This window comes from Silurus aristotelis (assembly GCF_946808225.1).
Source record: "Silurus aristotelis genome assembly, chromosome: 9".
Taxonomy (NCBI): Eukaryota; Metazoa; Chordata; class Actinopteri; order Siluriformes; family Siluridae; genus Silurus; species Silurus aristotelis.
This window is the reverse complement of record NC_139582.1, coordinates 21,174,594-21,191,778: the sequence shown is the minus strand read 5'-3', so window position 1 is coordinate 21,191,778 and position 17,185 is coordinate 21,174,594. Positions and strand designations below refer to the sequence as shown.

At 36.4% G+C, this 17,185-nt stretch overlaps 1 protein-coding gene across 1 annotated transcript; it reads right to left on the bottom strand.

Annotated features, from left to right (window-relative positions):
- Positions 1 to 245: 245 nt before the first annotated feature.
- gcfc2 (GC-rich sequence DNA-binding factor 2) lies at positions 246 to 15,167 on the bottom strand. Its single transcript, XM_083550448.1, has 18 exons — positions 14,786 to 15,167; positions 13,000 to 13,107; positions 12,777 to 12,917; positions 12,455 to 12,694; positions 11,993 to 12,090; positions 11,794 to 11,903; positions 11,232 to 11,415; positions 10,985 to 11,108; positions 9,497 to 9,557; positions 8,786 to 8,871; positions 8,485 to 8,684; positions 6,611 to 6,755; positions 5,516 to 5,637; positions 5,352 to 5,428; positions 3,461 to 3,527; positions 811 to 957; positions 572 to 711; positions 246 to 399 (listed from the first exon to the last, which is right to left on the bottom strand). Exons 1-18 carry the CDS (start codon positions 15,081 to 15,083, stop codon positions 282 to 284), a joined length of 2,466 nt encoding a protein of 821 aa, XP_083406574.1. The 5' UTR covers positions 15,084 to 15,167; the 3' UTR covers positions 246 to 281.
- Between the last annotated feature and the right edge of the window lie 2,018 nt (positions 15,168 to 17,185).

Below are 17,185 nucleotides of genomic sequence, written 5' to 3'. Positions count from 1 at the left end.
TACAATGTTGCGGGATACAGTGATGATGATCAGAAGCTAACTGTATTCCTGAGTCAGTGTAGCAGACTGTTGACATTAACTACAGTCCAAATCCATCCTCAAAGCTCCTGTTCTTACTCCGGAATTTCATGGCACCCAAGGCGTTGATGAGAAACCGTAAAACATGAGGATCTGTACTTCTACTTAAGTAAAGGATGTGTGTACTTTTGCCACCTCTGTTAATTAACCACATAAAACCTTGATTCAATTTATAAAAATACATTTATTACATTGATATAAAACTACAACTTGAATATAGATTTCAGCAAATCATGACAATTGTATTTTTCTGCTATAATCTTCATGCTCTCAGATGCCTTGATGGTCCAAAGAAGAATCAGGATATCAGATAGAACAGATCTGTTTATAAGAAAAAAAAAAAAAAAAGAAAAGACATGAAGCATATCATTATTTATACTTGGTGCTAACTGCTGACATTTCAAAACACGATTCTGAAATTTGGACAGCAGAAGCTTCATTTCTTAATCACCATTTTGTTTAACCGTTTGAGCAAACATCTGTTTCGTTTTACCTGCAGCTGTTGGGATCCTTTCTGTCTTTACAGAAGAGATCTGCTGTTTGGAGAAGATGCTTGCTGAAGTGTTGCAGTTGTGATAGTGATGATTCAGTGCTGAGATGCACAAACCAGGACTTTGGAAAACACTCAGCAACCTATCAGGGCAAAACAAACAGCAAGAAAGTACGCTTTCTGATAAGGACTGACACACCCAATAGCTTTTTTCTGATTCAGGCTCTGCAGGGCATCATTACCTTCTTGCTTTTCTGGATAATGTGCTTTGAATCAGACTCATTAAGAAGAGTCATCATTAGGTAACGGTTGAGAAGTTTGTCCAGCATCAGCTCCTTTAGAACATCCTGAGCAACCAAGCCATCCCATAATGCCATGTTTCCAAGCAACTGCAAAAGCAGGAAAGGTTTGACATGAATTAATAACTATCTATAAAATTCTGGAATTAACTGATATCGTTATATATTTAGTAAATATTTGATTCAGCCCAAACATGACCAGCAACATCTTTCTGGACCATGTTCAAAACTATTAACCAAAACACTAAATCAATGCAATTCAATGTAATTATTATGGTAGAAAGTTTTTGAAGCTTTCCCCAGATCTGTGCCCTGACACCTTCCTGTCTCTGAGCTCTACTGTGTGGCTTGGCAGTTATATATTGTATACGTGTGGTCAGGTGTGTGCTTTTCAAAACCCTTTAATTCACTTGCCGATCTGAATGTCGAAATGTTCAACATCAAAAGTTTGAAAACTACTTTTATCTAGACTTCAATCATTTTTGTTCTTCATTCTAGTGAATTTAATGGTAAGATGTTAGTTCCTCCAAACAACCAGTTGAAATACTTTTTCCATGCCCTTTTGCAAAACTTTTTTTTCAGACATTTCTTTCTGACCTTGTGATCCAGTTCATCACAGCCGAGCTGTCTGATTTTAAAATAACACTCGGGCTTTAGGTCATTGTCATGTTGTATGGTGAAGCATGTCCAATTAGCCATAGTCCCGACGGAATTGCATGCCGTTAAATAATAAAATGGTGGCCATGTTGGATAAGCCACTAAGACTCCTACAGTCCTTGCTTCAAAACCATTAAGATTCTACCTCCATGATTGTATGTGGGTTTGAGGCAGTCTGCTAACATCATCTCTCCTGTTCTTAATCTTATTGAAGGTCTCCTTTTATAGCTTAAAATATCAAGATTTGGAATCATCTGTCCACAGATCTTTCTTGAGGTCATAAACAATAAACGACTAGGTGTTTCCGAACTTTTGACAGGCACGATATGTTCATAGTGTGACTGTTTTAGTAAAAAATTATATATAAAAAAAGAATAAAAGATCTCCCTGTGTGCTGTACAGTTGTTCTGCTTCTCTCGTATTATTCCAGATGCCTGGAATAACAATAAATATGTAATAATAAAAAATAAAGTAACAGCAGAATAACATCGCCACCTACTTGATATTTATCACATTTGAGATTAATTCAACGAATACGAATATTCCGCGGTGACATTCTTGCTGTGTTCTAGCATGACCTCGTGCTCTAATTAAGTTGGAAACTGATGTTGGTAATACTGATGTAACGCAATATAGTGATTTATTTGTCATTTTTTTATAGTGTAGAACTTTCTGCATGTCACTAGTCATAGGCAGCAATCTTTATGTATTGTACTGCACATTTTACCACACTGTGAAGTTTCTGTTCTGGCATATAGCACATCTGTTCATGCAGTTTTAGATATATTTCTTAGCTACTAAAAGATGTTTTCAGTAACAGGCAGTTTTGAGAAAGATGAAGAGAACTTATCATGGCTGTCAGTGCACATTCAGAGCTGTACGATCTAAGCGCACCATCACTGTGATTACAGCACAAATTATATACAGTATGTTCAAACTAAGATCGACCTCTGCCCTGCATCTACAACCAACCAGCAGGGCATATGAGTATGTTTTTTGATGGATGCCAAATATTCCGATGCCTTACTCCTCCCCTATCAGAAAATTAACATAAACGTCTACGGAAATGAATGTCTTTCAAATAAACCTGAGAAACTCATAGCTGTTATTTAAAAATCAGCTTTAAAAAATCTACTTTCAGATTTATATTTATAGGGGTTGGATGTCTGTAGTGCATCTGTGACCAGGACAAGTCTTTGTGGTGCATCGGGATCCAATCAGTATCCAAGATAATGTCGGCATACCACCACGAAGGATGTATTACATCAACAAGAAGTAACTGTGAACACAAGTGGAAGCTGTTTAAAAAAAGATGTGCAAGTACTAATCCAGATCGTCTCCAAAAAAAAAAAAATCATAGCAGCCTAATTCACTGCAGAACTGAATGTGCACCTCAACACTTCAGGAGCTTCAAAGTGCCAATATTCATGGTATAACAATCAAAACTTTGGTCACTCATGCCAATGCCAAACACTAGTTTCAATCGTGCCAGCAGCAGTAACCTTGGACAATGGCTGTGGACAATGTGTACAAATGTACTTTTCTCTAATAAGTTAGCCTTCACTGTCTTTCCCACATCTGGGAGAGTCCAGAAAAAAGCATACTACCCGGATTGTTTTGCGCCAAGAGTGTCCTGTGAAGGATCTACACTATAAATAAATGATTGTGGTCTAAAACCTGGTGTTTCAGTTTTATTCTCAAACCCCTGTGCATCCCTAATGAACAAGCGAGAGGTGACTGTGGGAAGAAACTAGTATGAGAAAGAAAACTGCGCTGTGATTTAGACACAAACTGTTCTTCGGGAATGTGATCTTCAGGGTGGCTCTGTGGGACACTGCACACTTTACATGCATTCAGAAATCAAGAGTTAGTTCTACTCGGTTTAGGACGGCTCTTTTTGCTGCGAGTCTCAGTGGAGAACTGAAAAATAGTGTACCTTAACAGCCCTCCAAAACTGCTCATTCTGAAACTGGAACTGTGGGGAGGTCTTGTCATTCAAATAACTAAAATATACAAAACAAATACATAATGTTACAAAGCATTCATTTGTCAAGGAGGAGTGAAAGAAAAGAGCATTCATGGTCTCCTTTGCTTTCAGTGCTGCTGTTTAATTACAGCCGTGGTCAAAGTTTTAAGTATGAAACACCTACTAATTTTCACAAAGTTCCTCAGTTTTATGATGGCAAGTTGTATTTACTCCTGGATGCTAGGCAGAGTGATCAGACAAATTGCAATTTATTGTAAAGTCATCCTTTGCCAGGAAAATGTAATGCACCCCCAAAAAAACATTTCCACTGTATTTCAGCCCTGCCACTAAAGGACCAGCTGACATCACGTCAGTGATTCTCTTGTTAGACTGGAGATTACTTTTTCATGCCGAGAATAACAGACAGGAATCTATAAAAGGAGTGTGGAGCTTGAAATCATTGTTTTTCCTCTGTTAAACAGTTACCTGCAATTTAAAATGTGCAGTCAGCATTGCTTTGCACAAAAAGGATTCCCACGAAGGATATTGTTGCTAGTAAGATTGCACCCAAATCAACCATTTATTAAATAATCAAGAACTTCAAGGAGAGAGGTTTAATTGTTGTGACTTGAGGGCACGCAAGAAAGTACAGCAAATGCCAGGAGCATCTCCTAAAGTTGATTTAGCTGCGGGATCAGGGCACCACAAGTGCGGAGCTTGCTCAGAAACGGCAGCAGGCAGGAATGAGTGCATCTGCGGGTACAGTGAGGCGAAGACTTTTGGAAAAACTTCAGGGAAAGACTCTGATATTCTGCAAAAGGTACTGCTGAGGACCGCAGTAAAATCATTTTCTCTGATGAATCCCCTTTCCGATTGTTTGGGGCATCCGGAAAAAAAAGCTTGTATGGAGAATGTGAGCACTACTATCAGTCCTGTATCATGCCAACAGTAAAGCATCCTGGGACCACTCATGCATGGGGTCGTTTCTCAGTCAAGGGAGTGGACTTAATTGAAAGTGTCAACTAAATGGGTTAGGGAACAAAATATCAAAATTAGGGGTCCATTGAGAACTTGTGGTCAATCCTCAAGGAGCAGGTGAACAAACAAAAACCCACAAATTCTGACAAAACCCAAGCATTGATTATGCAAGTATGGGCTGCCATCAGTCAGGATGTGGCCCAGGAGGTGTAATTGTAATCGAATTGCAAAGGACTTGAACAAGAAGGACCAACACTGCAAATATCCACTGTTTGAAAATGCTTAATAATAATCCTTTGACACTTATGGAATGCTTATAATTATACTTCAGTAAATCATAGTAACATTCTCAAAACGTTTGGCCACGATAGTACAAGGCTGATACACAGCACACACATACAATACACAGCATGAGAGTGTGCGAAATGGAAAGCGCAACATAATTTAGACAGAGAAATTAGATACTTTTCTGATACCTATTGTACAATGAAATTTGACTTCACTTGATTCTTTTTTTAGGGGTAAATACAAGTGCATTTTATAAATACTAATAAAAATACCTATTTACAAAAGTACACTTTTTTTTTTACAGTTTGTTGAACAGCACAACTACATCCCAATATGATTTTCCCAATTATATTAAAGTAGAAAACATGATTCTTTATGAACATGTCAACTGCATTATTATCCATATAAATATATATTTCTATAATGTCAACGTGTTGATCAGCCTGGCTAATGATCCCTGCTTAGAACACTATTATAAAACTCCATTTATTTCATTGAAACAATACTAATAAATAATGTCTACACAAATTATAATACAATACTATGTCTAAAAGACGTCCAGTATTGAGAAAGGAATAGTGAATTACATTCATACCTTTTAGGATAAAGAGGGATAAATACATCATTGTCCACAGCAGTCCTGAGTCTCTGAATAATAGCTTCGAGAAAAGCCTGCGAGGGATCATATATAGACCTCTTTAGTTATTATAATGGAGGCCATTTACTTCACAAGAGCTGTATAATACTGCAGAACTATACCTTCACAGGCTTGCTCTGTTCACCATCAAAAACACAGTAATCCTCCTGTATCCTCTTGCATAGTGATGTGAGACACTGAGACTGATGCAGAGACGATGGGTCCCAAACAAGCTCCACAAAACCTTTGGGGTTAAACAAGCAAGCTAGATTAACTACGATTTTTCTAAATGAGATTTGATGTATAAGAGCAGTGTGTAATGACATGATATATCAAGATTGAAATGCCCATTTAAAGACAATTCTCTGTAACTTTATGGTTTAGGCCCTCCTGAAAGCTTTAATGATGAGTAATGAATTACACCATTTACTGTAGATTTTTGTTTATAATTATCCTTAATATTGTAGAACACTAAACAAAACAAGAGAACAAATAGAACAAAACAAAGTCAGTTCATTTACATTATAACAGCTACAAAAACAAATAAAAAAAATATATACTGTTGCTTGAACTTAATTAGCCAATAAAATGTCTTATGAAGATACATCTTGTATCTTGTGAAGATCGACCTATAAAGCTCTGTACCTGAACACAATGGCCAATTGGGACAACATTTTGGGATACGATAGAAACAATGACATGATATGTGCTTCTAATATCACATCACATCACATCATGAGAAACTTATCCACCAGCTACTTCAGATTCAGAAATTCGGTGTTTCTATTGTAAGTTAAACATTAATAATAATCATCATCATCATCATCATCAAAAGATGATGCGGTTCTCTTTGGTAAGAAGAGTGTTTTGATACATCGCCTATTTTCATTGCTCTTTTTAGAGAAACTTAGAATGAAGTATAAATAGGAAAACATTTTAATTACATTCAGAATTTCTTTGAGTGCTACTATTTATGGTTGTATTTTCTAAGGATACTTTTTTTTAGAATTAATAAAATGTAGATCATGAAGTTTTAGAAATTGTGCTCATGTTAAATTATATATACAGTATATATTTTTTAAATCAAGGGTGCTGATTATTTGTGACTCCAAATAACTACAATAACTGCAATATAAACTTGAAATAGGAACATTGAACAATACAATGCTACCACTGCTAACTAAAGGTAACAACATCTGTATATAACTGGCATTTACCTCGGATTTTGGGCAGGATGGCTTTTTCTATTATAGCAGGCAGAGTTTTCTCATCAATATTCTCAGATGCTTCGTAGCCTTGTCCATGACAGAACTGCTCGACAGCAGAGTACCATGGCAGTGCTTCAAAATCGTCACCTTCAGCCTAAAAAATGCATAACAAATCACTAACTGTTGTTTTTCCATAAAAACACACAAAAAAAAAAAAAACAAGTAGAACTTTGGTAATCACAAACAAGTTTGGATTGTCTTGGTAAAAAAAATTTTTATATGCTTAATACTCTTATAATTTGCTTCAAAACATAAGTGAAGGAAAAAAAAATAATTGGGCATTTGACCTTGCTGTGACCTTGGACAGATTAAAGATGTATAAATGGATCATTGGATGGACACAGGGATTACCAACCCCAAAAACATGCTAAATATATAAAAATTGCAGTAAGATCGAAATATACAAAATCATTATACTGCAAAAAAAAAAAATTCTATTAAATTGCAAAACAAGCTCTTTGCACAGCCCCCCTTAAGTGGTTCAAAAAGATTTACAGCTAATGTAGATGTTTCAAAATTAAGCCATTCCTTCTGACTTAAATCTGTGCTTTGGGTCATAGTGCTGAAGGTGATCACCCTTCCCTTGCTTTACTATAGTGATGGTGTTCTTTAGGTCATGAGATCAGAATCAGAATTAGAATACTTTATTGACCCCATAGCGACATTTTTTAAATACAGTGGAACCCCGAAACCCGTCACCTGTCATGACTTGCGAAAAATCGAATAAGTCGCGAGAAGCCGCAAGTCGCTGTACAGTCCGGAGTAACATTTCAAATCAGAGTTTGTACTAATAAATTATATAGAAATGTTTGAAAAAAATTTTATTATTGTATTATTCATTTAAAGTTGTTAATTAAACATTAACGACAAGTAATTCACAATTTTTGTTGAGTTTACAGTACATGTACAATTCCGCTTTATGGATTATGCACAGAAATAAATGTGAGAATTTCTCATGTCACATGGGGCATGTGATCCTCACAAGCCCCATCAAAAAAAGCTTCTGTACATTAATGGTTAATAACAATTTTTTACATTTTATCTTTTATGTTTTTTGAGCTTCTTTAACATTTCTGGTTTATTTTTTTTACTTGACATTTGTTGATTACTGTATAACATTAAAGGTGGAATAAGATCCGAAATAATTTGAGTTTCATATTGGATTGGTTAAAAAAAAAAAAACAACCCAGAGAGGCAGGACATAACATTGTGCAGCAATCGTTTGCTTACTTTTAAGGTGGCTAGACATGGTTTTGGGAAATACATTACAATAATAAATAAGAAAATGATCAAGAAGTATAATTTCTGTCTGATCAACGTTAAAAGTATAAAGAGAAGTGCAGATAAGATCAGTTTAACAAGTGGACATGGTTAGATTTCCGGTGAGGTGGCTGGATGTGTAATAAAATCAGAACGCCCACACATTTACAATAGAACAATAATGTCTTTCAATAAATGTTACTGCTTACAGAATTGTACAGTATTTGGGAGCAAAGACGCTGTTATAGCATATATGTGTTAGCATTGTTTAAATCACCCTGGATATTAAAAAAAAAAAAAATTCTATTTTATATATATATATATATATATATATATATATATATATATATATATATATATATATATATATATATACACACACACACATATATATATATATATACACACACACATATATATATATATATACATACACATACACACACACACACACACACACACACACACACACACACACACACACACACACACACACACAAATAGGAGCAAAAACCTTTATAAAACCTGGAATAAAGTGAGAAACTCTATGTGAAATATGATACCTTAAGAGGGTTCCAGCCAATGAGCTGGCATCGTATTAAAGGGGCAAGGAGTTTAGGGAGACACAAACTGATGTAGGCGTTGGTATAAGTTTCCGGAAACGATACACGCCACTCATTAAACCTCGAGAGTATTTTCTTTACATCCGAGAAGTCGTCCTGAACATCAGAAAAAATCTCCTGTCCTTGCTTCACTATGTCCTCTGTGGAACAGAAACAGAGATTCTCTATAATCTATAATATCTATAGATGTATAAATGTAACTGTTTTGTCAAGGGAAATATAAGGTGCTATGAAGACGCACTTCTTTTACTCTGCAGTTCTGCCTCCTGCTCTGCTGTTGGCTCCAAATCAGCTGGGATGCTCCCACAATCTTCCTCCAAAAACTCACTGGAATATGAGAAGAGATCTTCAAGTCAAATATGTCTTATTAATTGGCTGAGCACAAACAGCCTCCAGAACAGCTTTAAAGAGCTTTAGCGCAGAATTTACACAGTCTCTAAAACTGTACTAGGGTGAAAAATGGCATTCTTCTAAAACTCACTTACAAATATATTCCCTGGACTAGTGTTTTGATATTGGTAGAGGAGAGTGTATGCTGTGCAAAAAATTCCCTGTAGGTGTTCAATTGACTTATGGTTTAGTAACTGTAAAAGATAAAGCATCAGATTTACATTAATTTCACTCTCATTAAAACATTCAGTGAGATCTTGTGACCTGTGTAGGGGGACAGTTTCTATCCTTAAAGACACCACCGTGCTTATCAATATAGAAATGTGTCATGGAGAAAAGTGCCAGAATAACTTTGTATTGAACTGCAGTGACTCTTTTCTCTAAGGTGACAACTAGTACCAGCAAATAGTGGCCACAACATTTAAGCTTTTCCTTTATCCTTTCTATTATACACACTAAAGCTGTATATTTTCTGAATACATCATTTTCCTCAATACACGTACCTGCTGCATTTACATTTCTTAAGCAATAAATTGCTGTATAATGCTGAATTGTCTCTCACCTGTCTTTAGCTTTATTGTTTTTCTCCAGTGCTTCTTCGCTGCTGGGTGGATTCGTGCTGTCTGCAGAAGGAAAAATATAACAGCTATATGATAAATAATTTACTAATAGAGGATGAGAAATCTATCTATCATAAGTCTATGGTTCTTTGTGCTGGTTAATGTATAATGTCTAACAAGCACTCGTCGTGTACAGGTTAGATTCTTTCTCCGAGGGGGAGTGGTGGCTCCAGCGGTTAAGGCGCTGGGTTGCTGATCGGAAGGTCTGGGGTTTAAGCCCCGGTATCGCCAAGCTGCCACTCTTGGGCCCTTGAGCAAGGCCCTTAACCCTCTATGCTCCGGGGGTCCCTTATGAGGGAAATATCAAGGTCCGTGACGTCGGAGTGACGTGGGGCCGCCTTCCCGTGGGCTCACCACCTGCAGGAGGGACCGTAAGGGACGGTGCTGTGAGGATTGGGCAGCAGTCAAAGGCGGGGGCCTGCTTAGACTGCTGCCCCCGCGACCCGAATCACGGATAAGCGGGAGAAAATGAATGAAAGGATGAATGAGGATGAGAAAGCTACAGTGGTAGATGATAAAGGAAACAATAATAGATGCAATAATTAATCCAGAGTTGAAAGTAAATCAAGTGATGCTCATGAATTTGTCCATTATTTGCATAGTTGCAGCCAATAAAAGAATATTAAAAAAATTGGCTGTAACATATCACACATAAAATAGATTTCTTAAAAAAAGTAAAAAAAATAAAAATCTTTGTCTTGATGCTATGTTTGACTTCATTGCTTTTTAACACATACTGTACAAAGGGGTCCAAATTTTAAGTTTTAAAATTATGAAGAATATTTTTTTTTTAAAGTAAACAATAAGTTAGTAAATGATCATGGGATACTCAGCATATGAACAGCTTTGCACAAAAGCAGTTCTGTTTTATCTCCTATTAAAGCATACATTCCGACGATATATTTGATCTACAGTGGATATAATTGGTCATGAAAAGTTGTGTTAAATAAAAACAAAAAGAATGCAATTTTCACAAGTGAAAACCCCACTACAGTTTGTGTACTCCAACAGCAGATTTAACAGTGAATAAATCTTACCGTTTCAAAATTGGGTGACATCAAACACATTTTACAACAAACCAATCAAGGTACAGCTAAAGTGTTATTTTTGTAAATGCATAGAACATATGAATCCTTTCAGCCTTTGCTTTTGTGATCGGGACAATGGAATTTTTAAACTTGACCATTAAAAAAAGGAGTGAGAAAAATAAAATGTGTGAAATAAAAATGTATGTTGAAAAGAAAAAAAAAAGAGGTACATTTCAAAAGACCAATATCCTCGTAACAAAAGCCATTTTTAATAGCCATTTTGTATTTTATGCCTTTTGAGGCTTAAGAAAACAAAACAAAAAACTAGGTTCATCTGCTCGTTTATAAAATTATTCCTAATGTGAACATGTGCAATGTGCAATGTGCAAACCTTCCACTTACAGGTTAACTGCTGAAGGTATCTGGACTGTTCCTGCACCGTGTTCCTTCTCTGAGACCACAGCGCCTCCGCCTGGCTTATATACAGATTGTGCATGTCCAGCTCCACTGAATTTATCAGCTGCATCTGTAATAATTATTACATTCTACATTTTAGCTGAATGAAAATGCATCGCTGTAGCCTTCTACCTCATACCTAAAGATTTGATTTCAAATAAAGATGTTTTTGAAGTATGACACCTGTCCTGACCTTCTCCGACAGGCACTCCACCAGGTTCTGCGTGAAGGCGTTCATGTTGCGGTAGAAGAGGAGCTGGCTGTCAGCAGGATGGTTCTCTAGGTTCTCTACAGAACTCCTTGCACTTTCTATATCCTGCTGCATCCTCCTAAGCTCAGCTTCATGTGCCCTCTGCACCTCCTTCAGAGATTCCAGCCTATAGAGATACAAATACATGCACAAGTATGTAGTCAAAGCTGTGCGTGTTTAGTCAATTTATGTTTATCTGTGCAGCACCTTTAACAATAAAAACTGTCTGAAAGCAAAAAAAAGATCACGTTTGATTAAACATAATTGAGGGAACAGTTACGAACGGGAATCAGCTCCGTTACAGCAGACCAGTGTTTGAAACTGATCACATACACTTGCTTCAGTGTACATTAATAACAGCAGGTTTGTAGTTTTGTGTTTTAAAAACCTCGTTCTAGTACTAAAACTACACAGGCATCCATTCAGTACAATTATTACTGTTAATGTAGGTTAATGCCAACCATTCATACTTTTAATCATTACTATGAGGAGAATAAAAACTTACTTTCCAGTGATTCGCTTCTTTATGATATCAATGCTGATTGGTGAAAGAGTCTTAGGAATGTCAACCATTTTCTTCTGCTGGAGAGGATTGAAATCCTTTCTTCCTTTCTTCTAAAAAAATTATAGAAAATAGATGCTAAAAACTGAAAACAGTTCAGTCCCCCCCTGAAGAAAAAAACCCCCAAAACAGTGACATTCACCTGGTATCTTTTAACACCTTTTCCTATCTGCTGCTCTTCCCAGAGGTGATGGTCCTCTTCCTGGCTATCGGAGCAAATCTCCTCACTTTCACTCCCACCTATCGAAAGAGTTTGGACATTTATGACATATTTTGACAGGCTCCTGAGACTATAATGGCATAAATCATGACTTATGTACTAAAATACATGTCTATCATTCACCTAATCATCTCCTAGGAATGAAAGGAGAATTTCTTTAAAACAACATATTTAACTATGCATAAAGAGAATATTAAACATTTTCTACATAAGATTATAAGCCTCAATGTGACATGGCATTTTAATCCATTTTAAAAAGAATTTTGTGTTAAATAATAGTTAAGGAAATACAACAGAAGAAAAAAATAGATTAGGTCTGTGTAAAGTTTGAATAATGAAGGTGCCTGCACGTGCACTGCTGTATATCTACTTTCTATTTCTTACCCATTTTCTCAGTCATTCGTTCTCTAAGTGTTTTGGATTTGGGTGCAAACTGGATCCTGCGCTCATGATCGTCCGGGTCATCGTCACTGTCATGTTGTCTTTCGCTCTCATCCTGTGCGCTGTCTCCGTCCTCACCTTCACCTTCTTGATCTGCATCCAGAGGGATATATTCTCGGTGGGCCCTCTCTCTTCTCCTGTGCTCCTTAGCTGCACGAATCTTCTCAGCATTAGGGATCTTAACTGCAGTGGAGGATACAAGATCATACACTGTATTAAACAGCAAGGTTCTTCATATCTAATCATGTGACAGGTTTCAGTTTACCAGTTTGTGTTTTGAAAGAGCCAGTAGAGCTTGAGCTGGAGGAACTGGAAGCTGTGGAGAGTGTATCATCATTGCTGGCTGGAGACATGTCATCAGCAGAACTGCTCTCTGACTGCTCCTTAAGCTCAATGTCTTTAACATCTAAGCAGAGCAATCATTTTTGAGGTATAAGATTTTCAACATTTGTAATAAATTCAATATTCTGAAACATAATGTGTTGTACCTTGTTGTGATGATGTCACCCTAACGGGCGAGTCTTCCTTTTTGCGAGCCTGAAAGACCACAGCTTTGTTCACGGTCTTTTTCAGCTTGAATTCACTCTCGCGTGCACCTGTATAACAATGGTTTGGAGTAGTCAGACACTGGTCTAAACCTAAATTCAAGGTCTGTGAATATTACAGAATTTCCAACATCTCCATCAAACTATTTTGAGTTTTATTATATTCATATTGTCCAGTTTTATGGCTTATGTAAAATTTAACAAATATTTTAGCCAATCACAATGCATCTGTTGCAAGATATAATCATTCTAGTGTTTCAAAAAACCCAGTCTACCCAGTCTGAACACCAGCGAACTGCTTTACTAACTGGTTAATTAACTCACCCATATGCAGGAATAAACGCCTGTCAAACGTTTACTAACTAGTCAGAGCCAGGAATTTTTTTAGAGATATATTTTAGAGACATTTATTTCATATTTAATAAGTGGGATATTCTCTTAAAATGACAATAAAACACTTTATTAAAAAATTTGTAAGATATACATAAAAGTAGGAAAAGCAGCCTGCCTCCAAAACCGGTGCCACGTTCTTTGGAGGAGGCCATAGCCCCTTGCTCTATGTCTGCTTACTGTCTGTCTGTCTACTTTTTCCATGGCCCACCCTGTATTTATAAATATATATAAGGGGGCAACATATCATCTAACAAAGATGGCTATCATGTGTCTATACACTAGCACAGAAAGTGAAGACTGGATCGTTAAAGTGACTGTAATCTTTGAATTTTCTTCGTTACAGGGGCAATAACCTGAGACCAGTCCAGGCTTCTTTATAACCAGTGACAGATTCCAACTCCTCTTTGAAGATCCCAACGCGTTCCCATGCAATCTGTGAAATATAATCTCACTGGCAGGTCTTGGGTCTATCCAGATAGACTTCAATCTTTAATAGACCCCTAATATGAGCCTAGGGGGAATCCTTGTAAAAAAAAATACCCAAACTGTCTCTTTTGGCTCTTCCTTTTGAATGAGCTGCGTTTCTCCTCTGAAGTTCTTCTGGATTGTTAAGTGTCTGGACCTCATTTCCACCAGATATTATGGATATGACTGAAAACTCGAACATTTTGGAAGATTAACTCTCTGGCAAAAAAATATTGATTGTGCATTGGTTGATGCACATGCTTGCATCGAAACATCTCTCCTCAGTGGGGAGATCTACTAGAGCAGGGGTCTTCAACGTTTATCAGGTCAAGGCCCCTTTAGGATATAGAGACATGGGGCAGGAACCCCCTGATAAAAAAAAAAAAATGTGGAAAAAAAAAAGGCAAACATAGCCACTGATATTAATAGAGACCAATCATATTACACTAGTTATATTATGTTAAGAAAATTAGAACCATGTTGTTTTTGTACATGCATCACTGCCTGTATATATTTAAATATTTTAAAATCTTGCAAAATGATTAATGCCTCATGAACATATTTTGCAATTAAAATTCACAATTTATCAAAGTTGTTGACCATTGTGTTTTACTTTTAATGGATTTAAAGTTTCATAAATTTTCCTTTCACTATCAGGTGGACTATTATACATTTATATGTTATATGTTTTTACCAATGTTATATATATATATATATATATATATATATATATATATATATATAAAAGGTTCTTTTCAGTTTCTCTGCTTGTTTGTATTGACACACTGACAGTCTTCACTCTACAGTCATTAGTGATACTCAGCCTCAGAGCTGTCAGCAAGGAATAATGTCTCGACAGATAGAGACTTACCTTCTTTTTCACCCAAAAAGCTCAGGGTTTGAATCTTGTTTGTCTTTTTGTCCTCTCTAGTTCGAGGTTTGGACGGTTCAGGATCCTGTGTGTGTTCTGGGCTGGACCCAGTGCAGTGTGGTGGAGTTGAGTTGGATTTTGAGCTGCATGAAATCCCTCTTCGGGCATTCACCTGCTTTACACCGTGCACAGGAGCGACCGCTTCCTTCACACAATCACTCGCTTTTTCACCTTCATCTTCTTCACTAGAGTCGTGTCTTCTTTGCCTAAAATTTCTCCTTGTTTTCTTGTTAAACATTCTCCAGTAAAATTTTAAATCGACTTTAACGCAGTAGGAAGCGAACCATTTCCACTTCCGGGTTACGACGCGTAAAAATTAAAAGTCTCTCTTTCTTCCTCTCATTTCATCATGTGACATATTAAACGGTTGCATATACATACATACATACATACATACATACATACATACATATATATATATATATATATATATATATATATATATATATATATATATATATATATATGTATATATATATATATATATATATATATATATATATATATATATATATATATATATATATATATATATATATATATATATAGAGTTTACTTGAATTAGTTAGTAATATTAAGACTGAATAACAGTATCAGTATGTATGGGAATGTGACTTCATGACCAGGATGTAATTTTAAACCATACCAGGACACACATGTACATTTCTATCACTAGGGGTGCATAAATGTTCTTTTAGAGGTACAAACAAGAAGGTAGAAAAATATATCCATGTTCAGAGGTACATTGCTGTACCCTGCTTGGGAAAAGCTGGAGCAACAAAGCATGAAGCTAAATGAGCACAAATCTCCACTCCAACATTTAGTGGAACATCTTCCCAGAAGAGTGGAAGTTATTGTAACAGCAAATGGGAACTAAATGTAGATTTGGATCTTCAAAAAGAACACAAAACTTTTGTGCCATAGATTCCTACAACATTTATAATTTAAGTGCAGAACTTAAAATAATTTAGAGGTCAACTTTTTAAACTCTTGTCATGATGCCCAAACCTTTCATGAATTTCATTTTAGTGGGTCATAGCACATGATCCCTCTGAAAGACATCACTATAATTAGGAAATACTGTTCACATACAGTATTTGATATTTAGGTAGATGGTATGTGTCAAGGTAACATCCACATGAATGCCAGGACCCATGGTTTTTCAGTAGAGCATTGCCCAAAGCACCACACTGGCTTGTCTTCTCCCCATAGTACACACTAGAGCAGTCTCTTCCCCAAGAATTGACACAAGAACTGTGGTGTTTCATGCTGTCCCAGGCAAGGAAAGAAATTTTCCATCCAACACTAGAGCTCTGTCTACCAGGCCTCTTTATGAATATTAGTGGGTTACATTTGAGTGTGTGCAGTTGAACACTTGAAAGACATTCAATTGTAAGTGATAGATATGCTATAATTTTTGCAACATAAACATTTAAAAAATAAGAGTGTGTCTGGCTGCTATTTTGGCATGTAAAATAATATTGTCTCTTTTAGTCTGTTTTGTCTTGTATAATCTGAGCTAAATGTATAGTGTTATTTATGCCTGTACTTTTAAGTCACCAACAGCTGGAACCAAATTCCTTGTGTGTGTCAACTAGGGCTGCTGCTGTCGGTTATTTTAGTAATCGAGTATTCTAACGATTATTTCAACGATTAATCGGTGGAGTGGTAACTCAGTGGTTAAGGTGCTGGGTTACTGATCAGAAGGTCGGGGGTTTAAGCCCTGGTATCGCCAAGCTGCCACTCTTGGGCCCTTGAGCAAGGCCCTTAACCCTCTGTGCTCCAGGGGTGCCGTATCATGTCTGACCCCAGATTCTAAGCAAGCTGGGATATGCAAAGGAAAAATATCACTGTGCTGTAATGTATATTTGTGATAAATAAAGGCTATTATAATCAAGTAATTGGATAAGAAGTACTTTTTCATTATTTAGGAGCAAAACTAAATATACAAGAAAAAATGTGATGGGTCTTTTTAAAAATCTATGAAATCTATGAAAACTAAACCCATTTAGTCAATTTAATTGGCAAATTACATCAAAATGCAAATACAAACTTGGTATTGAATCCTAAGGAAGCCGGCACAATTCCGACATTTTTTTCCTTGCAATTCCAAGTTTTTTTCTCACAATTCTGACTTTATTTCTCGTAAACATCCAACATTTCTGGTGCATCCAGCGGTAACCATGTTGTCGGCCTGAAGTTTGAAGCTGTTAGTGTATGAACGAGGCTCCTCTGCTTTATCTGGCTTGTTCCATCTGCTCCAGAGCTGATTTTTGCTAATTTAGTTTGATACAATGTGATTCTATTGATTGTAGCCTATTTCATTTTCTGGCACTACAG

Bases quoted from the DNA above. Each gene is read 5' to 3' on its own strand.
- gcfc2 (XM_083550448.1), bottom strand. From the start codon at position 15,083: ATGTTTAACAAGAAAACAAGGAGAAATTTTAGGCAAAGAAGACACGAC. The intron at 12,918-12,999 runs GTACAACACATT...TGCTCTGCTTAG, and splicing joins GGTGACATCATCACAACAAG to ATGTTAAAGACATTGAGCTT. The intron at 958-3,460 runs GTACACTATTTT...CTGCTTTTGCAG, and splicing joins AGTTTTGGAGGGCTGTTAAG to TTGCTTGGAAACATGGCATT.